Source organism: Buteo buteo, chromosome 10 (genome assembly GCF_964188355.1).
Source record: "Buteo buteo chromosome 10, bButBut1.hap1.1, whole genome shotgun sequence".
NCBI classification, from domain to species: domain Eukaryota; kingdom Metazoa; phylum Chordata; class Aves; order Accipitriformes; family Accipitridae; genus Buteo; species Buteo buteo.
In genome coordinates this window covers 25589325-25612946 of record NC_134180.1, presented here as the reverse complement: position 1 = coordinate 25612946, position 23622 = coordinate 25589325, and the positions used below count along the sequence as shown (strand labels likewise).

The window sequence follows — 23622 nt, the reverse complement described above, 5'->3', positions numbered from 1 at the left end:
TAAACTGTACCTAATACTGGACTACACGTCTAATTGAAGTATTTAAGCTTCCCCCAGTAACTGACATAAGCATTCAGCTCTAGGCTGTAGCTGCTACTGAAACAAGTACTGTCTTAAGCTGAGTACTTCACAGTTAGTGATTAGACAAAAGTGAATATTCTTAAGTTGCATAGAGATGCTTAGTTACAGAGGCCTTGACTTGCCCCTATCCCTTATTTTCTCCTACATCTCAGTTTCATAGGCACTTCTAGTTTCTTTATTTCCCATTAGACTTACTCAAGTTGCTTGCCCACTTAAAACATGAGTCAAGTAGGCTACACAGAAGAATGTTTTGCTTTAAGGTACTGACAGATGGTAAGGAGTGCTATTGAAAGAGAAAAAGAGGCCTGTGATTTATTGTAAACAAAACTCTGGTGTTTTTTTTTCCAAATGAAAACTCCAACTTGATGCAACAGCAATAAAAATGAAGGTTCTGTACAACAAACTGCACTATGAAACTTATTTTCCAGTTGTTTAAAATACCCAACATTATTATGGATTCAATAATTGTCTCTGCCCAAAACCTAGTAACAATTACAGTCAGATTTTTCCACGAGGAACATGACCACTTCATACTTGAATGCAGTGCTAGCTACACATACTTACTAGCTCATAGTTGGCAGACATTATCAAGTTAGAGACAATAATTCGCAGTAGCATAGTAATTCTTAAACTAAAAAGCTGATGTTTACAGAAGAGTACACTCTTAACCCAAGCTGCATGCTATTACATATGGTATGGAGAAATTACTTCATATTGAACCTGTGTTTTGGTTTAATCATTCAAGGAATGCATTTAATACAGGATACCTAAAGCAATTAACAATGTCAAATATTCAAATAAAGCTTGTCCTTCTTACTGATGGTGAAAATTAAGGGGCCAGGATTTAGAAATATAGGGATGACTGCCATTAAAATCATTATGAATTGAACTACTTCATTGCCAAAACATTTATAAATTAAACATTAACAGGTAAGTGTTGAGCACAGTATTAAGGTGTTTTGTGGACATCCAATTCCACATAATTGTTTCTCAGATTTATATCTATGTTCACAACAGGGATGCAGATTAAAGGTGGTACAGTGGTCATGCCATGTGGTGTGCCAGGATCAGATGGTGTTTATTTACTCATGATTTGAGACTTAACAATAAGTCATAGATGCTACTAGAAAAAAAGAATTGAAACACACTATAGCTCATTTATGTTCCACCTCATGCCTAGCTGTTACTATCTCACAGGCTCCCGTTTAAGCAATATTCCATGATCCTGAACAATCCAGCTTCTGTCCTACAGCTCAGGTCTAGCTCTGGCTTACATACTTCCTGCAGTAGTTCAAGAGGATTTAAGTACAAGGCTGTAGCTAAATTTGGAGGGACAGTAAAGAGTCAAGACTTTATCCACAACTGTTACTTGTTTCACACACCCATACAGTAGATTCCTACACTATGCAAGCTTTCTTTTTTAACTGTTAGGACATTTCTACTACCAGTATTTTTTAAAAGTAATTCAGTTTTTATACAATAGCTTAGTCCACAAACTCTTTACTTTTCAATATTTGCTACAGCTTAATTTGTGTTAAAGGTTTCAACTGAAGTACAGTAATCCACAGTTTTTGAAACAGATGTTGATATTGCTGTTAGACTATATACATGATTTTAAGAAATAACATATTCTAAAATTCTTGGCTCCCAACATGGTTCACTGTATAAGGACTTAATTAAAAAGTGTTGAACTACTTAAACATTCAAGATGTAAGCATGAGGTAACAAGGTGTAAACAGAATCTGATTTAGGTCTCATATTATAACCTGTCAGTTCTAGAATAAAATTCTAATTTTCCACAGTTTAAAAATTATTAATGTGCAAATTCTGCCATGCCAAGGTATTAGTAAACTTCAGTCTCACAGTTCAGTTTATTCACAACAGCAGCTTGGACTCAGACACATTATTTGCAGTAGTGGTGGTTCTTCATAAAACTACTTAGGATAAAAATCTTTTGCAGGTATTTCACAAGTGAGCAATGATTTTCACAGAGTTGCAAGGTGTTCCATCAGTTGATGTGGCAGCACAGTGAATACTTTCACCCTGTTCAAGATCTGACAAAGTACACAGAACAGTCAAGCATGCGGGGTTTTTGTTTCTATAACAGCACTGGAAACACCAGAAGTGCTTCTGGCCTCTGCCTGATCATTCAGTGGCATGTTCATTCTTTGAGAAGCCCTGTCATAAGGTACTAACTGAAGGGCAAGAGTTAAAGAGCCATTAATGAAATCTGAGTAAAGAAACATCTTTAAAAAATGCTGCAGATCATTTTTATCAAATGTGGTAGGCCACCTCCTGTGGCAGGCATCAATATTATCTTCTGCTGGTGGAGAAGCTAAGAATCATTTGTATGGGAAATTTTTTTCCACAGTAAAGTTTTTAAGTTATTGAGTATTAAAGAATGCTCCATTTCCATCTGACTTGCTGTGACTTTAAGGGCAATACACAAGTACAGTTGTTTTTCTAGTTCTTCATGGATATCAGAAGGAGCACCACGAAGCAGATAGTCTTTAAGTAGCTGACAGGCTTTTGCCAAGTTTGGCTGAATTACTTCTGTGGTACATCTCATTTTGCTTTGGTCACATAGAGTTCTACAGTCTGTACCATAAATACAGTCCAAATCCGATTCACACTGACGATCTTTAATTATTTCCTTCAAATTCATTTCTGGCACAACTTTTCTCATGTCCATCATTTTCAAATCATATTTATCATTATATCCCAAGTTTTTGGCACTTGTATCACACATAAGAAAGTTTCCATAAGGTCCATGGAAAATATCTTCCACAAATTCTAAAAGCCCTATGGCTATTTTTGCCTTTCTTGGCCACGATGGAGTAAACCACTGGTCCATGCTTCTTCTGAAGCCAGCAGGAATGAAAAGTTCTATAATCCATGGAAGGCTGATTCCATAGAGAGAGGTATATTCAACTCTTTCAGTCACATAGAGATCCCCACAAAAACCCATTAGCTTGGGAGTATGTTCTTTATCCTGCAAGATCACCATTAACAGAAACTCATCTAGCTGCAGAAGTGCCCATGCAGATTTCGCCTCTGGCAAAGAAACTCTACCATCTTTGTTTCCATCAGCAAAAGATAGGATGAGATTAACCAGTTCTGAAAGATTTCCTTGTTCACCCAATTTTGCCTAAAAGCAACAAACAAAACGGATTAAGTATTAGTTCATTAACTACCACCAATCCACCTGTCATTCTACCTCCTGTTATTCTCCTTCTGTGGATAGTATGGTAGGGTATGGTTAAGTTCTAGTTTTCATTGGTTATAGATGTTACAGGACTTGCTATCAGATGCCCAACAAGCTTCCTTTTTGTTCTGTTTACAAAGGCACCAAGTATATGATCTTCTGAAAGCAATAGTGTTCTCTGCATTTCAAAATGCAAATATTAAAATTCAAACATTGATCTTGGTCAGATCAGTCTTTAGAAAAATCGTGTCAAGTAGCTTGTTAAAAATTCTCTTAAAAAAAAGTATGTAGAATTCAAATGTTTAGATCAGGTTTAGTTTTCAGCTGATTAAACCTTACAGGTGTAGAGAAATTACGATATCAACAACTAAATTTTGGCCAACTATAGAAAGTACCAAGACACACTGGGTACAAATCCCACACAACAAGTGTACTGAAATACTTGATTTCGTTATTTGATATAATCAGCTCCATTGTATCAACACAGAGAAAGAAGCCATTGCTGGTATCAGAATTGTTACATTTTCAACAACCACCAATACACACAGAAGGTCAGATAAACTTTCCCCCAAATTCTCCTAAAATAATACTCAAAAACACCTGCTGCTCACCCATTCTTAGAGACAAAGCTACTATAATGCATGACAACTGTTACCAGCTTTACATAATTATGTTACATGTGTGTGCCTGTGTACACACACACATGCTCACTCAGCTAGAACAGCATTATTTCCATGACTGGGGACTTAGGAGCTATGACAATAGCAAAAGAATTTTAAGAAAGAAAACCCAAAATCAGTATTGACACAGTATAAAAGTGATTATATTATGAAAATTCTGGGGTAGCATTAAGGCAATAGAAATAAGTATTCCATTAACGTAACACAGAAAGAACTGGGAGAAGTATGGCTGGTCATTCTAGTTAGAGAGATTCCTGCTGCTCAGTTAACATAGTAACGCTTCCCAAGCATGAACAGTTTTCAAATTGTGCTTCAGTCTTTGTACTTGGTTACAATAACCCCAAAAGCAACAAAAAAATACATACTTTTACCATATTTTCTATACAAATAGAAGTGAAAGCGGTAGACATGCAAGACGCATACCAGCTTCCATCTGTTAAAAAATAAGGAAAAAACCTGATAAATAGTTACTTCAAACTTCGAGATAAGCATATCTGGGAAAAACTGGTTTTGTGCTGATTATTTTTCTAACATGCACTTGAACAAGGCTCATACAATAGGGCATTTTCTCCAGCTGCAGGAAAATAAGCCTTTCTGTCAAAATAGAATAAGCAAGCATATACTTACTTTAAAAAGCCCATATACCATTTCTTTGAATTTCTCAACAGTGGTTCCTCTTGTTGGTTTATCAAAGAGGACTATTTCCTTCCTTGGTTCTGGGTCAGTACCAAAATCAAGTTGAGCAGCTTCTTCCATCTGGCATTTTATAACACCTTGCAGATTTCCCCAGATTCCTAAATACATCTGTGCAGGAAAAGAGGGAAAAAGGTAAAAAACACTGTAGAAGTCCATCATCTAAAGACCACCTGTACTCCAACCACTACTTCAAGAGTCAGGTGGAAACACAGAGTAGAAAACAGAGTCCTGCATACAGCTGATGCACAGAGCACATTCAAACAATGGCAACTTCAAATACAATACACTACTGCAGGTACTTAGGAGACACTACTGTCAAAATACAAAGACAGCTTGATAAACAGTATATTGGCATTACTACCACCTTTGCATAGGTTGTGAAGAGACTGCTGCTTCTATTTGGGAAGTAGGATAGCAGAGTAGTAGTACGCTGTACAAAAGTATAGTTATTCTGCCAAAACATGGAAGGATCCAGTATTTATCATATATATATGTTTCTAAAATATATGTACTATAAAATAATAATATACCCCTCTACATATAGGAATGATATATATTAATATATACAGGTATATTATATATTGGTACATATTGTATATTATTAATAATATGTATTATACCTATATATTCTACATATCTAGGTATATTATATACATATATAAAAACATGCTCTGCATGTCACAGCAAATAAAAGTTTGAAATAATCTGTATTAAACAGATACAGCTTGCTGACACTAAGGTCTACTTGATGTTCCAGACAATGACATTTCAGTGGGAAATAAAAAAACTAGGTTGGATGAGTAAAGCCTTACCTGGTTATTGGGCTTTGTTGACAAACATTTTCCAAAATACAATGTTTCTTTAGCACAAAGACTGCTACATGCTGACCCATCAATAACTCCAGTCTTGTATTTATCACACTGAAACAAACAGGGAGAAAAATATTTAACAAATTGCCCGAGAAAGGAGGCAACAACTGTATCTCTCCCAACACCCAACTCTTGAAAGAAAAATTTAAGAAAACAATTTTAATAACCCTATACCAAAACAGTGTTAAGAAACATAACTGGCTTTATCTGTAACTGAAGATGTAATCTTACTTCAGCATGATGGAATATCAGAATTTGATTAATTTACATGTGGCACTGACTGAACTGGCTGTGGAATTAGTCAGGACAAACACTTCAGAAATCTATGGTAAATATACTTACTATTATTTTCCTACAGTCATGTCCTCTGCATAGTTCTGTGTAGGTGGAGTACTGAACATACATAACCCAGCTGCCAATAAATACTACTAACCAAGAAATGAAGAGATACTTCATCCGCATGTATGAGAAACGTACCTAGAGGACACAAAGAGAAAATATTCTTTTTAATTCATTCAGCTATAGTCAGAATGATAGAAACAAACATGATTTACTATTTCACCTTTAAAAACCTGACTTCCACAGTGATAAAATAAGCAGACTGCATTACATGGAACATTTGCTTCCTTCAGGGGAGGTGGAAGAAAAATTAAGATACAAATAAACAGAAGAAAAGGTGACAGACCCTCATAGGGTAAGACAGGCTGCAAGAACCAATTTGATCAAAATCATAAACTATCAAAGCTCTACTACTTCCATTTTTCTCAGAGACGAGTCACTTGTGTTCCACTCCTGGTAAACCAAATCCAACAGACCAGGAATCTGGTCAAAAAATAATCTGTGTTAATGTATAAATATGCAAGATAGATAAACAAGGAGCAGGGTGGGTATCAGGGACAGGTTCCATGGACTGAAGTCTCCCACTCCTTCCTTGAAATGAGACCATTTAATTATGCAAGTAAAATTGCTCTGTATTAGCCTCACCTTCAGTGGTCATTCCCATAACTGTATGCAAGACTTCCCTGTTGTTTCTGTGGCCTCACATTTACATATTTCACTAGTGACAGAGGAAAAAAGTATTTATAATTAAGAGCTGAGGGAGGGCTAAGTGCCTTGTAAGGGAGGAGGCACATTTTGATCATTCCCCCCTTCTGAGTCTGGTGTGCTAACAGTTTGATTTTCATACATCAGGATTAAAAAAGAATTAGAAAATCATTATCAGCTTTAGCAACAGGATATAAGGAAAGTGCATGAGAACAGCTATATCAGGTCAGTATGAGATCCATTTCTATTAGTATCCTGATCTTCAGCAATAGCTATAAATGGATGCCATCAAAGAATGAGAACAAATAATGTATATGACAAATGTGCTCCCATTTTCCTTTAGAAGAACTTGCTAAGCCAGATGTGATTTGCTATATTTAGTAAATCTCAAACCATTTATCCTTCATGAACTTACCCAGGCTCCCTTAAAATCTACATAAGCTTTTAGCATCCACAACACCCTTTGGCAATTAATTCCACAGGTCTACCATCCACTCTACTGAGGTCAGGGACTCGACTTAATTTTGCTTAAATCTGGTTCATGTTAGCTTTGTTTGAGATCCCCTAGTCCATGTATTGGAAAAGGTAAGTTATCAATTTCTGTCTACTCTCTCCACATCTGTTATGATTATCGCACACCTCCTGGCCAAGTCATCTCTTTTCCAGATTGACAGGTCCTAACTTAACTGTTCCTCATAAAGAAACCATTCCATATGTTTGGAAAAGGTTCCAAGAATGGTAGTAATGATGAGCAGTTTTACCATCACATACATACATACCAAATTAAGCTCTCACACACATACTAATTTCAGATGGCTCCATCTGCATGGGCAAAAAAGCACTGAAATAATTCCAAATTACTACAATTCAGTAGTAATTATCTTAAATCACAGTAAATTGAATACATGCCTTCAGCTTTTAAGTATTTTATATTTTAGAAAAAAATAATGTTACTAAAGCAAATAATCTTCCACACATATAGGAAGATCTTCAAAGATGCATTTCCCCTTCTAAATATATAATTTATTTATTTTTAAGGAAAGTAAGATCAAAGAAGCAGTTCTAATCAGTTGAATGGTAGCTTGGTTTAACACCTTTTGCAGGAACTGACTATTTCAAACCTTAACAAAAAAGTATAATCCCTAGGTATAGGAGTCCTACTCTCAACCTAGAGCACTTCCAACTCTTCCACTGTAATTCATCTTGTGATTCAGGGTATACTTTCACACAGGCTGTCGCTTCATCCAAAGGCTAAAGAAGTGTATCTTGACCCCATATATTTCTGTAAGGAACATCAAGTCTCTAAGAGAAGCAGGAATGCAAGAAACAACACAGAAAAACGGCTAGGAAAGATGATGCTATATGGCTCAGCCCTTAATTTTATATCCTATTACAATTCCATTTTATAACATAATTATTTTAAAAAATAAATGGGTAATTGTGAATCAAGTGGAAGGTGCACACAAGGTATTTTAACACTTTCAAATGTAAAAGAACAGGCCCAAATGCCATGTGACTCATTCTATGAGAAAGACTGAGACCCTTTTGGCTGTATTTTGAAAGAAGGGGTAGACACCCTTTATGCCCAGATGATCTTAAGACAGAATGCTGCCAAAGTCAAAGGCCTCAGTCCAAGGAAATCTTAATCCCCACCCCCTCACCCTCCACCCACCCACCAACAAAACCACCAAAAGGCCCAAACCAAATAATGCAAGAAGTTAACCCAACAAGTTACACAGGAAAGCCTGAGCATGCTGGTACGGCCTTTAAACAGTTCTGGCAAAAGTATTTCTCATGATGCTTTACATCCCTTCAAAACACAAAGTACCATGAAATTCCATATCAAAATAGTATTTGTGGTTCCAAGATGCTAACAAATACACATCCACAGTCTCCAAGAATGTAAATTTAGATACAAAATGGGTGAATGCTTCTCCTGAGGACAAGCAGAAGCAGATCAACCCACCCAAGGCCTCAAAGGTAATGACTCGTACCTAAATCTAGATCTCAAAAGTCAGTCAACTGCTCTAACCACAATTTCATATTTCTCTCCTTCTACAGGAGAAAAAAAAAGTTTTAAAGTTGTCCTTATGTGATCTACTGAAGCTTGTTCAAATCTGCACATTCTTCACCTTGCTCAGCACAAGACTTAAAAGCTTCAGTAAAAAATTAGGAGCATCACTAATGTTAATTTAGGAACAACCTTAAACTTCAGACATCTTATTGAAGTAAATGAGAGTTGTAACATGCTTGTATAGAAGTCTAACACAAGATGCCTGACTTGAAAGTGGATGTTTACTTTCCATAGGATCATATATATTTACACTTGTCCACTTTTTCATCTCAAAACTTCTTCCCTTTCTTCAATACCAGTTCTTCTGCCTTTGAGTAAATACTGTAGTTACAGCCCAGCATCTGGAGATTTAAGAAAGTGATTTCTATTTTCTTTAATATACCAAGCTATAATTTTCTGTATTTCAGCTGAAATATCACAAGATGATCTGGTCATACAGCCACAGGAACTTCAGTGATAAGCAAATAGTTATCATCAAAACTCATTAGTGTCATATTCTAAGTTTTTCTGATTTTCAAAAGCAGAACCAAAACACAACAATCACATCTTTGGACTTACTTAGACTGCAATTTCACTATACAAATTGTTCAGTATGGTACTAACTGCTTTGCCCCCACTTCTTCGCATCTCTATACCAAGGCCCACTTTTGTCATAATTACACCCAAAGAACTGTTTGTGAGTCTATACCACAGATGAAATCAGGGAGTTGACCTGATTCACAGTACAAGCCTGCAAATAGTTGTGTCAGCCCAACCACAGGACAGCACACCTTGGCAAGACCAGTAGTAATATTCTGAAGTCATTTTGCTAAAATTTTAAACCTATTTGCCTTATTTTTAAGTCTTGTTCCTCCACTGTCTGTGCTGCAAGTGAAGCCAGTTTAAAGACCACCACGTACTGCAAGCATTTTTTTTTAACCATTCATATTTTAGATTGTTGAAGAGAGAGAGCAAAATGAATATTTCTTTCTGTAATATACATAGCATATTCATACACCAAAAAGTCATTTAAAAACCAAATCATCATACCCACCCACAGTAAACCATGTTTATAGAATTCTTAAACGTCCATGATTAAGTCTAAATATTAAGGTTTATTATTATTTAATGTAAAGGGTTTGTTCATGCTGTCTAAGAACTACTATCAGAATTTTGAAAGGCTCATGGTAGTGTAGATGTCTAATAGCTTAATGATACTACACATATTTATATTAAATATAGGTTAAGAGGAACGTAGAATACAAACACCCAAACCCACATTTACTGGAAAAAAAAAAAAGAAAAAGAATACTTTCAAAGATTTGGGCCACTTTAATAAATGAAGTGCTTGAGTACCCTCTTATTTATACGTAACTAAAGGCAGGAGAGCACTGTACAGAACACAGGATTGTCATGCTAGACTACACTAATGGTGCACCAATAAAGATGCTTTGAAGAAAAAGGGGGGGAGGGGAGAGAAAGAAAATACCATCAAGGAATTATCAATGCAAATTTAGAGACCAAATAATCAAATATTTCATCACAAGTTGTTGATGCAGATCACGTTTTCTTCAAAATAAAAAGCTTTCTTAACCACAGGTGACTGAAAGCTCATCATATGCACCATTATTTCACTGCTAGAAGTCTCTGACAGACACACCTAGGAGAAGTGAACTCTCTGTAACCAGGAGCTTGAAATGCCTCATACCCTTGGTCCCTCCAAATCAGGGCTGAGGTTAGCAAGGGGCCAGTGTTAAACAGAAAAATTAATAAATTTGCATCTGATCTATGTTTAAGCAGACGATTTCTGTTTCCAGGACAGCTAGCTCCTCAACTGTTTAAAAATTTCAAACTCTTTTTCAGCTTTCATGAAACTAAGCAAATGTTTTATTGTGAACAATCAAGAGTTCAGCTGAGAAAAGTAAAATTGAAAACTTGATACTGCTTCAGAGTGAACTCTCAGCCACAAGCTGAAAGCTTGGAAAGCTTATGGAGGGAGACCTGGGAGGGGACGGAGCAAGTGGGTTCCAGAAGATGGCAACGGGATGAACAATATTACCTAGCTTCAAAATGGAAGGACAACACAAAACTGCAGATGTAAATAAGTCAGGTTTTTTAACTTGAAAAACTCCAATAATCTATGAGTACTTATAAAAATAGGACAAACAACCAGCATGCATTACACCCTTTCCTCTTAGAAGTAATTCAAGAAAGCTCAGTTCCAAAACACCCAAAGGTTATTCCAATCTATGCAGCTGCGGTCCTGCCACATGCCTCAGCTGTGCATCCCTATTCCTTCACTCCTTCACACATGCTCAGTTGACATGGTCTTAAAACTACCTAGTTAAAAAAGTAGATACAACTGCTTTTATTCTGGTGATAAATCTTGACCAGATAGTTCCTTCAACCAGCTCTTCTTTTATGATATTTCATTGAGAGTGTTGTAAGACAGGCATAATTTCTGCTATTTTCCTCAGAGCCGCAAAGACCTTAGTTGGAGTAACATGTAATTTCCTCTAAAGCATGGTATCCACAATATGGATACAAACTGGATGGAGTACAAAAGGAGACCAACAATAATGCTGTGTGGTTTACAGCACATTTAAAAACAGTTTAGAAAACGTATGAGGAAGCTGGGGCTAGGGAGGACAGAATAGCCAAGAAAACAAAACTGACAGCAAGGGGCTGGGTAGCATCAAAACAAAGAAATATCATACATAAGCCTTTCCCACTGAAAGAACACTACTAAAATGACAGAATTGCAAGACTTTCAGTGCAATTTCCTAGCTTAAAAAAAAAAAAGAGAAAAAATACCACACCTACATGCTTACAACATGAAGAATCACAAACTTTCTTGCAAACCACACTACTTGAACAGACTGATGAAAAGCAGAAGTCATCCTACATGGGAACCAGCAGTAAGTGAGAACTGATACTTTACCAATGGGTTCAGAAATACTTCCCCCACCATCAGCCCCTACAGAAGAGAACTGAAATCTTAGCTCAAGCCCAGGTGGACTCAGCCTCATCTATTCTTTCTTCCAGACCATTTTCTGTATTTAGTCACTTAACAATGTTCACTTACTAGTTTTTTTTTCTTTCTAGTACCCATCTCAAACTGTTTGCTTAGCCAGACTTAGTGTCCCCCTCTTGAACCACACATTATCTGCTATTCTTTATCTTCCAGTTATTTCCAATCTATTTCCATCTGATCCTGCAACACTGCCCTCAGTTCCTGGCTTCCTCCACTGTCTTCCATTCTCAAGAAAGTTTCCATCACTACTCGGTGCCTCATCCACTTCTTCAACTTCTCCAGCACAACTTTCCTACTTCAGAATCCTTGTCCTGAACTACTGCCCATGTACAAAATGTGCTTATCATCCACAAGCATCCTTCTTTCGCAGCTCTGGGAAGCCAGCAGAGGTGGTGTGGCAAAGCACTAGGAGAGTGCCTCTCTCCCTGTTCTCCCTTCCAGAACCAAAAGAAAGCTGTAAGGAGGATAGATGGATTCTTTGCATAGTTTAGTTCTTACACCCACACTACACAGAATAAACCAAAACAAAACCAGAGAGATCTATTCTTCCCCAGTAGATCTGTCCCAGGAAGAGCAGGTTACCAGCCCTGAGGCAGCCCTCCAGCAGATGTCTCTTGAAACACAGTTTTGAACTGAGAGTTGAACCAAACCAGTAGATCAAAAACATTTAAGGTACAGGATTGAGGGATCGCCTAACCTAGATCAGTTTTGAGCATACAACCAGATTTTCCTCAGTCCACCTAGAGAACACAATGGGCTTTTTCTTTGCTCCCTTCATATTTTCTGCTGTTTGAAGGACAGATGATACATAATGGTTTTAGCACTCACAAATAAGGACTACTATAGTATAGTCATTTAGGTTCAATGTCTTCTGTAATAATTTACTTATTTTCATTTGTTCTTATACCACCTAAAAACTCATGGTTTCATAGCCTAGAGTTTGATTTTTTTACTGGTTTCAACATAGTAATAACACCAATGAGTGCTCTGTAGTATAGTTCCTGAAATTATCTAACTAGTTGAGTCATTCTTCTATTTTTACTTTGGCCTAACATTTCTGTAACTAGATACAGCATCAAACAGAAAGAATGACCTTCTTTGCCTTTGCAAGCACAATGAGATACAGCAGCATCTGAAGAGAGGTGCTAAAGCTATTTGTAATTAAAGCATGGTATTTTGATAAAATAAGATCATATTCAATTATTGACAACTATGCAATGAAGGCATGTTCATTAGGGTTTTTTGCTCATCTTTTTGTCAGGATTGACTTCTAGTCAACTGAACAAACTGCTGCCCATTATTCCCACTTCCACTCCCTTGCCCAAATCCTCTGGCAAAGATTACCACCACAGAGCAGAGTCTGTAGAAACAAACACAGTTTGGTCTCATACTTGAGAATCATCCTCTTCATGAAAAAAACATTTTAACTGGAAGTTTCCAGTAGTCAAACAAATAATGAGCTGGAGTAGCTAAGGTATGGGCACATGCTCACTCTGCCACTTTAGCTGTATGTATAGTAAACTAACAGACCATGGGGTCAGAGGAGCATCTTGGACTACTCCAACAAAACTCCACAGAGCTCAGCTGTTAGCCCCCTTACTGACTGTGTACAATTAAGATGTGCCAGGCTGAAATGAGAATAGCTGCACTGGCAAAGGCTGACTCAAACCATCCTTAACTTCTTGCATGCACGCTGTCACAGAGTTAAGAAATTCTATTTTCCTTCTAAATATATACCACCAGTGTAGTGTTGTGAGTCTAACCTCAGACAACATTTCATCATGTATTTCATAAAGTAAATAAACCCCAAACAACCATCACACACACACAGAACTTGAGCAACAAAACTCTTGAGCATCCAGTCTGAAAAGGATGTATGTTTTTAAACAGCTTATGGTATTCTACCCAAATTTGCTGCCAGAAAAAAAAAGGAAAGAAAAAAAAGAAAGGATCTTGTTTGGATTTTCAGGTAAATCCTCTTCCTTCCTACCCAACCTCCCATGTTCCTTACTCAGCCTAGAGCTGCTGAGATAACATTATACAGAGCAAGAAAAAATGGTAGTCTCCTATCCTCCATCTAGCACTTGGCCTACAGCAGCTGGAAAAGCTGACAGGTGACACTCCTACACATAAAAGCTTTCTCCAGAAATGTGTTAGGGTTTTGATTTTGCAGGTTTTGGTTGTTTTTTTTTTTTTTTTTTTTTTTGGGGGGGGGGGGGTGTTTTTGGTTTGGTTTGGGTTTTTTTTTAACTAAACCACACCATAGTACAAGCATCATATTTTAAAAATTCGTTAACAAAGCTGGGTGCTTTCTCTATCATCTCATGTACTTCAATTTTCAAGTGTCTTTCATTTATGAAGTATAATTATGTTTCTTCAAATTAACTTTTTTAATTCCTACTGGAAGTCATCTCATATCTTGACATAACCCCTGCACATTCTTGAAGGAAACACTTTCTCTGCAAGTCCCATTTTTTCAGATAAGTCTAGGTACTACTTCTTTCAGAAAGTAAATAAAAGCACCAGTTAAAAATAAGCTAAAAAAATGTTACCAATCTAAGCAGCATAATTTAATTAATTTAAAACATTTAAGTTCACAGCTTTCTCCTTTTAGCCACAAAAGGGCAGGCTGCAACACATGGGCAATACCAACTATGTAGATCTTGGGGGGAGGGGATCAAGTTAACACAAAGTGTATTCAGTTACAGCATTTCCTACTTTTTTCCTCTTCAAGACTGCTATGTGCAAACAAACTGCATCCAGAATATCTATTCTTGCAATATAAAAGAACCTAACTTACATCGCAGCAACGCTAAAATTCTGTGCCAAAGAAACACATGCATGTACATCAATACTTACAATCATGCTGATAAATGTTCAATGTTAGATTTACTTAGCTTCTTTGGGGCAGGGTATAAGGGACCTATTCATGTGTTCCAAGTCCCAGTTTACCCCATATTGCATTCTACATAGTATTCCAAGTATTTCCTTTAAGTTCTATTATCCAAGTTGGAAGACAAGGAACATAAGGGGAAATACTTTTTTTTGCTATAAAATGGACATTGCCCCAAAACAAAGTAATCAAATCAAGGCAGAAGCTATAGCAAGATACCTCCTTTATTCTGATAAGCTCCAAGCCTTCTGGCAACTTTAAGTGCTTTCTCTTAAATGCAATTTTTAGTTTTATTTCTCCAAAGAGAAATATGATTTGCCAGATACTATCACAATTTGAAATACATTCCACTTTGACACCCGACACCTTGTGTAAAAACAATCTGTGACAAAAATTGCATCAGTACAGAGTTTCTGGGTAGGTTTACTTCAACTTACCAGCATGTCTTCCAGGGCTTTCTAGCTCACAGAAGCAAAACCTGGATCTCTAACTCCATCACACATACTTTCAGAGATTCAAAGTAACATGAGAACTTATTTTATTATGTGACATTCTACCCACAAACAAGAACAGATACCAAACAATGGCAGGCAGTTTTCAGTGATTCAAGCAACATCTGTGTGAGACAGAAGCTCATAAAACTTAAAAACAAAACCAAACAAAAAAAACCACAGGTTGCAGATTATTATGAACAAGCAACCATAAGAAGGACACAAATGTCATTTACAGATACTAAGTGCAAATATAGGAAGGATTACTGTTCCACAGCTGCAGTCAGTCTGGAAAATAAGTCTGCAGATAACAGGATGCTTGGGGCAGAGTTAGAATAAGAAAGATAGGAAAAAAGTATTTGCTTTTTTTAATTTGAATTCTGGTTTTAGACATGAACCTTTCATTACTATTTAATTACCCAGTCCTTACTAAAATATTGCAGAACACCTACAGGGAGAACTAAAAATGATTTTATCGCACCCTCATTTCTGCAGACAATTCTGACAATGGTCTTCCTAAAGCCTGTCACAAGACTCTTCTCTACAAAATGTCTTCCGTTTTCTATCTGAAAACTCCAATAAATTAACTTCCTTCAGTACTTTGCCACACATACCTAAGAGGAAGCTCCTATGAATCAGGAACCATAGCAAAAAAGTGCTAATGATTCTTTCATCTATTTGAAAGATAAGATACAGTTATTTACTTTAGAGACAGGTTTTGTGGTTTTGTTTAGTTTTTAAACTATTTCTAGTAACCCTAATATTGTAGAACATCAATAATACAGCACATAGAAGTACTGGTAAAACCTGAAAAAGATCAATAGAAATAAATCGGACAATTTTAGGCAAAGCTGTTTCATGTGTAAAAACTGCTTGAGAACCAAAGTTTCTGGGACAACAAACTTTCTCAATTCCTCAAAGTTTCTTGCTGACCCCTTCCATCAACCTTTACAATACTAAACTTTAAAGCAAAGTGCTTTTTAATGCAATTTTGTATTAAATGCATACCATTTAGTACAATATCAGAGACCAGCAGTGGTCTGCAGGCCTCAGGACCACTGCAGAGTATTGACCATATTCATAGTACAGGAGAGAATACTGTATATATGGGTTTATCTAAATTTGTCCTCCTTCTCAGGCAGAAAGAGAATGTGTTTGGGCAGAAAATCCTCTCCAAATGCCATCTGACTACATCATATACTTGGCAGGAAGTTCCAGAGAAGCTAGATTTATTTTGGTCTCAGCACTGTGCCAATCCAGTCATGCAGCTTTTGACTTGTGAAAGACTTATGTCCTGCCAGTTCAGAGCATGGACAAGAGCATACATCTGTTTACAGAAGACCACAAGGTTCCACTCTCTTTGATTCAAAGGGAATTACTTTTTTAATAAGGACTTCCTTATGTTCAGCAAAAGGCTGAACCATACATTCTTCCCATACATTCCCCCTATTAAATTTCCATTTCCTCCCCAGAATCGGTCTTGTGAGTGTAGACACACTTAGCCCACTTCATCTAGAAATGTCAGAACTGATGTGCACGTGCTGTACTAATGCAGCAGGGAGATGGATTTACTGAGCCTGGTTAGGTCACATGTGCGCTAATGCACCCTGAATACAGTGGACCTACTGCACATATGCTACACAGACCATTTGAACATTTCTGAGCAATAAGTCCCAGACAGAAATCAGGGAGCAATACATATAGACAGACTTCATTTGGAATCATGACAAACTGCTAGGAAACTTTTAATAACAACATACTCGGGGCAACAGAAGGACTGAGAGTTCCAAAATTATCAAAAAAGGAAGAAAGTGTTCAAAACCAGGAAACACAGTTTCTCTTCTGTGCTCTACTCTTCCATCAAGACTTTTAAATATGAGCCAGGGAATGCAAGAATGAAGGAAAGCACTTGTAATGCTTAAAAGGATATTACAGGGTTGACTTCTTCCATCACTTGTATATTCTACAAAGTCATGTGCATTGAATAATAATAAGATATTCATCCCTTGGAACATAACTGGAAAACCACTTCTGGCAGAACTCAAGCCTGGATGCACTCCAAAGCACATGGAGAGTAGCGGATCAAAATGTAACATAACTTGCCAGTTTTTTGGTAAGTGTACTTTTTTTATTTAAAACATTTTTATTGTTAAAGAGTATGAAAGCGTTTCTTTGTTCAATAGTATAGAGAGCTTAATTCTGTAAAGTATTCCACATAACCATAGCACACTAATCTCCAAATCTGAGTTGCTCACTCCATTTCTTTTACATACTAGCAATAGGAAAGTACAGATTAAAAGAAAGTTGTAGGTTGATCATGTTAGAAATCCTGTTTTGTTCTTGTTCAGGTTGGTTTATGGATCATAGGATGCATTTCAGGTAGGCTTACATGATGTCTGAGAATATCAGCCCACACCGCCTTGGATGCCATGTACTGGACACATTCAGATCTTTAAGAGCAGACAGTGCATGCTTAAGATTATGCTAGTGTCTCGAATTATTTGTATCCTGAGTAATCAAACTGAGCAAACAGAGCTGGACATATCTTTTGAAGTAAAATAGAATAATGACCAAGATGGAAAACAGGACATTTCTCCTTAAAAGGTTAAACAAAAACAAAACCAACCAAACAACAAAAAAATTAAAATCTTAGAAGAAAGAGATGATATAGGAAATTTCTGTTATGTAGGGCTTTAAAACTTGTTTATTCATTGGCCCTTCAAAGACAGTCTCTTGTACATTACTGAAGTCCACAGGACATCTCTAAAGAGTCTGTAAAGTTGGCTCAGTCTCTCCCAAATTTGGGACACTAACCTCTCCTTGCAAAACATAAAATGCCAACAGTATTTATCACCCAACTTCAAGATCCTATAAATACAATTAGATTTTTTTTTTTGGTGGTATTTAGTAGTATTTTAAAGTTTGTCAGGTTTGGGGTTTTTTTTGTTTGTTTATTTGTTTTACAATTACATGATTTGCGGTCTAAGCAATAAGAAAATTTTGTATTTCAGAGTTACTGTTTTGTGACAAAACTTTAACGTTGCCTCTGTGGGTCCCTAACCACTAGGTTTTGGGCTGAGGTATATCTAAGAGTTAGCCCTGCTCCTTTTACATGAGCTGTCACTTGGCAGTACATCCTTCTTAGCTAGAAAGATCATCAACTGATCACCTATGGATCTAACATTCTGCATAAAAGCTAAAGAACATGTAAATTATTAATAACGACAATAGAACATTTGCCATAGAGTATCAGTTGCAAACCTATTACAGCAGAAAAGCTAGAGCAGGTATTAACTTCTGACTCACAGAAACTGATGTTCTGTCAATTCACTTCACAACAGTTTTCAAAAAGTCTGGAACACCAGCCAACAAAACTTGGAAGTCACTCAGCAATACCACCCATTGTACAACCATCTTCCCTGGTGTACTACTTGAAATATTGCATAGCAATACTACACAAATCTTTCCATCCTGCTCGTAGCTACATCTCAGTGAGTTACAGTCTAGCATTTACTTAGAGATCATTGGCTTCTTTGGAGACAAATCTCAATTAAGCAGTTGCAATTAGTATAGTTAAACTATGATTGCATTTGCCATGTACCAACAGTAACCCACAGCGACAAGAAAAGCCAATATATTGATAGCTTGCTGCCATTCTATGGATGCACCAAACATCAACATACATTCACTGTTTAACACAGAAAAATATGTTAATGTTCACAAAGCCGCTATTAGATCTCCTAAAACAAATCTGTAGAACATTCAAATGCAGCTTCCAGTATAAGAAAGCACAGTGAGAATTTTTCCTTTTAATCTGCAACAGAAACAAATATTTAACTATTTTGGCTTTTCTAATAAAAGCTTTTGCTCTCTTCCTGTTTCTCAGCAGATTTTAAAATAACATATTTTACTTGAAAGGCCTTAAAGTAAACGTCGAGAAAAATGGAAAACAATGTTATCAGACATCACCATATAATGATCAGAGAGACTTATCATCAAAGGCAAAGGATGTAAACAATTTGGAGAATCCTAATTTGAAAGGTAGCATATAGATCATTAATTCATTTTTATTCGTATCAGAGGCTTTCTCCTATGGGAATCCAAATGCTGTACAAGTGTCTACTTCAGTAAATAGATCAAGAGTAATCTTTTCTGGTCTAAAAACCAAGTGATACTGACCCTGATTTGCAGATACATATCATAAAGTAAATACTAAAGAGGGTAAGATTATAGCTGTATCTGTACACTTCTTAAATGTTACATCCCATTTCAGGTACTTCCAAAATGAGAATAAGATTGAAGAGGTTCCAGACTAGGAAGAATTAAAATATTCCAGACTTAAAAACGCATCAAGATGTTTACATTTTTTAATCCAATGATCATAAAGCATTTCATAAGATATCAACAGATGATGAACATATAAGAAAAGTAGATATTGTATTTACCCCCTCCAACTCAAAAAATGCTCATTTTAGTTACAATTTAATTAAAAGATAATGCAACAGATAAAAAGGAATCCTAGAGAATAACCCTCAAAGTAACACAAGGTCACAACTTACTAACATTTCACAGAACTTCCCACTACATTATAGCTACAGTACTTTCAACCAAAACATCCTTACACGGGTAGCTTAAGTAATACAAACATGTACCTGTATATGTAAACACAGAAGCATGTCTATGAACGCATACACAAACGCATGGAGCAACTAACTACTGGACAGCAAAAGAAAAGTGCCCGACATTTCTTCTTTTAGGAGAGAGGAAAAAAAAATAGGTCTCTTCATGCAAGCTATATTCCATCCTCTGATGGGATGGATGTCCACAGCACCGGCGATAGGTGTAAAGGAAAGATATGTGGAGAAAAGCATAAGGCTTCCTCCGGGCCCTGGCAATGCCGCAGGTGCAGCTGCCCAACTGAAAATCTCTCGTGAGTCCGAAGGGGCCGAGGGAGCCGGCGGGCAGGCTGCCGCGTAACAGGTTCTGCCGCCGAGCAGCGCGGGCCCCTCGAGGAGGGCGCTCCGCGGAGCTCGCTGCACCCCGGAGACGGCAAGAGAGGCCCGATCCGACCGGCGGGAGGGGCGGCAACAGGCACCGCGGCCCCCGAGGCCGCCCGCCACCTGCTCCCGTGCCCCGAGACCCGCCGCCAAGGGGCCCGCCGGCCGCGGCTAGCGTCTCAGCCCCAGCGCCGCGACCTCCCGCCGGCCGAACCGCCGAGCACCAGCGCCGCGCAGCCGAGCCCCGTCCGCCGCCAGGCGCCGGCGGGAGGGAACGACGGCCGCGCCCGCGCCGTGCCAAGAGAAGCGGCGAGCCCTGCGGGGGGCGCCCGCTCCTGAGGTAACTTCGCGGGGGGGGGGGCGAGAGCGGGGAAAGGGAAGGGTGCTGGCGCCGGCCCGACCCGGCCGCCGCGGGGGACGGCCCGCTGCCGGCCTACCTGCACGTAGTGGGGTTTCCTGAGCCAGGCCCCCGGGAAGAGCCGCCTCGCCATGGCAATCACACATCCCCGCAGCGGGCGGCGATCGGAGGCGGAGCGGTGAGGAGCGCTTCCCCGCCTGCCACTGCAGCCGCGCCGCCGGCTCGGCACACGCGCGGCGGCGAGGGAAGAGGCAGCGAGCGCGACGGCCGCCCTCCCTCAGGCACCGGCGGCCGCCGAACGACAGCAGCTGTCAGCGGGCAAAAAGGGCGGGCAGCTGCCGCCCCTACCGACGCAGAAACCCGCTCGCGCCGCCACCCTCTGCTTAAAGGGAAGGACGGCAGCAGCTGTGAGGGAGCGGGGCGGGGCTGAGGGGCGAGGGGGCGGGGGCCGGAGCTGGGGAGGCTACGCCCCGCCGGGCCCGGCGGGCCGCGGCCTCCCCTGGCCCCGCCCCGTCGCCCCTCAGCCGCGTGGAGCCGGTGGGGCCGTCAGCGTGCTTTTTCCCGCTCCCGGGCTGCGAGGGGCGGGAGCGGGGCTCGTCGAGCCGAGAGCCACCCCCGAGTTCCCCTCCGCGCTCATGTTTGCCAGAAAGTGCTCGGACCCCGTCTGGGGACAATTATGAAGAAGTCAGTTAATAAATAACGTGTCTCATTGATTGCGAACAGGCTCCCGTCGTTTACTGGACAGGGTATTAAAACCAGCTGTGGGTCTGTTACCGTCTAAGAAAAAGAGTATTTCCTCGAGGGAGCATTTGCCTGCCCCCATATTAACACAGATGGGGGGCATCAGTCTCATAAAGTGGGGAAAAAATTCTCGATTGCTCCTTCAACCAGAGGATCTCTCAACGCTTCGCACACTGTGAGAAGTTCCAGTCCAATTGAAATCAGTGGGAACACTGTTAACTTCAAGTAAAATCGCCCTTTCTTACAAAAAGTTTTACTTTTGTTCAGCCTTCTTGTGTTTATGTGACTTGTTTTACCACAATGTGTTCAGCAGAGTCAAAGTCAGAAGCTGGGAGTCTCCTGTTCAGATGCTTTTTGGCTATGAGACTTTGGGCAAAAAGATGATGCCACAGTGTGCAGATAAAAATAATGAGGAGATGAACGTAGCATGTTATGGCTTTTGGTATTCAGTACGCTTAACAAGGAAAGCTGCTTTGTTGAAAACATGGGTCACAAAAATACTGCTGTAAGAACAAGTTACCTTCTTCTGGCAGCGCTTACTCTTAAGGAAAGATGTGTATCTGGAAACCAAATGTCAGGAGCTCACAAAGTATTAGAACTCTGCAGAATTTAAAGAGACTTGTGCTTTAAGATTCAAGAACAGTCTGCGACCGCTTTTTGAATAATATAATCACTGCCAGAGTCACTCTGAAGTATAAATCTGAAAATTAATTAGTAAGATTTGGCACTCCTGTAAAAGCAATCCTGGCCTTAATAACAGCCAATGACTCTCGCAGTAAGGGTGTTTTCTTCTCTTCCTATTCAGGCAGGCCCAGATGGCCGCGCTTTCTGCATCACCTCCCTCTACAGTTCAGTGGTTTGCACAAGTTTAGCTAGATTATGGGCACGCAACAGAAAGGCAACAGAAGAGGAGACCCCAGAGCAGACATTTAAATGTTTTGCTGAATAATCTCAAGCCATTACTTCATCCGGTGCTCTATGCCAACCCTTGGAATGACAGACTGGAAATAATCGTGAAATGTGGGTCTCCCACATGGCTGGCAAGGATCTAAATGTTTCATTCCTGTTATGTCTGGGTCCAAACAGTTCCTGGCATATGTTCATTAGGGGATATATTTTTCACTTAGTACATGAGATCTTTGTCATCTGTGAGATCAGGTGCTTTATTCCAGCACTGAAGTGTTTAGTTCTTCTTCAAATAGTTTTTGTGCCCAGGCTCTGATAAATGCTACAATAAGGCCATTTCAGCTCTTTTCAGCTACCTGTTAAACACAGAATTCCCAGTTAAGCCTCAGCGGAGGCAACTCCCATGAAAAGCTAGGCCATGTAAGCCAGAACAGTAACAGAAAAGGTGTAACATGCACTGACTTGGCATTCAGTGGGTGCGCAAAACCAAAGGAATATTCTAAAGACTGGGAGGCAGATGCAGAAAAGCAACAGAGGTAAAACATGAATCATACTGATGTATTATTTACTGCACAGCCTTTCCATTCACACATGCCTTTCCATTCTGCAGTTCACACATTATCCATTTTTGTATGCCAATGCCAAAACTTTCATATGTCTTAATGCCTAAGCAGTAAAAGTTATGCTGATTTATTACTACCTGTTAGGCTTCCTATCCAGCTATATCAACATTGAGTGTTGTTATTCCAGCGTTCAGGCTTTGTGTATAAGATAGAAATCAGCTGGCTGATTATACAAGTGCAGTGTTTGTCACTCACAATGTCAAAAGGTAAATGTGGTTTTACAATACCTTCTTATCTTCACCTTCAGTTCTATGACAACTTGAAGCTTATTGCATACTAAGAATAACTCAGAAAAACCTAAGGGAGGTTACATGTGCTGAAGTGTCCAGGAATTCTGGACATATAATGAATGACAATATGAGACTAATGAAGAGAATGGAAAACTACAGAGAAGAATCTGAATTCTTCAAGATACTCAGTATAATGTGCACCTTTAAAAATATAATAAAGAATTTTATCCAATTTCTTTTGAGGGAAAGTCGGTGTTACTTGAGCAAGTAATACAGGTTTTTTAACATTAAACAAAAGCTAAACATTAACATTGCAATGGTGCTGGACTTGCTTCTTACGCAGTTATCTGAAGCAGCAGTACCCACATACCGACTTAACACAAATGCCATCACAAGAGACTTCATGGGAAATCCTCAGGGTTCACACACTCTCCCCACCATCGTATTAAATGCAGGGAGCCTCTGGCTAATGTTAATAATCACAAGACTTCTAATGTTCATAATCACAAGACTTCTCTTTCTCACAGCAGCTGTACTAACTTCTAGTCTGCCTACCATGGCTTCCTGGATTAGTGCTCTTACTCTTTGGATATGTCTAAGAAATACTCTATGATCCTGGGCAGTGCCGCAGTTTTAAAGTATTACAGCACCAGTAGGAGTGGAATGCCTTAGTATTTGCCAGTTGCCATGGTTTGTAACTACTTTTAAGAAATATATTTAC

General features: G+C 38.9%; 1 protein-coding gene across 1 annotated transcript; it reads right to left on the bottom strand.

Annotated features, from left to right (window-relative positions):
* Window positions 1-367: 367 nt before the first annotated feature.
* DIPK1A (divergent protein kinase domain 1A) lies at window positions 368-20606 on the bottom strand. Its single transcript, XM_075039007.1, has 5 exons — window positions 20481-20606; window positions 5874-6008; window positions 5475-5582; window positions 4594-4770; window positions 368-3229 (listed from the first exon to the last, which is right to left on the bottom strand). The coding sequence occupies exons 1-5, from the start codon at window positions 20532-20534 to the stop codon at window positions 2417-2419; spliced, it is 1287 nt and encodes a 428-aa protein (XP_074895108.1). The 5' UTR covers window positions 20535-20606; the 3' UTR covers window positions 368-2416.
* Between the last annotated feature and the right edge of the window lie 3016 nt (window positions 20607-23622).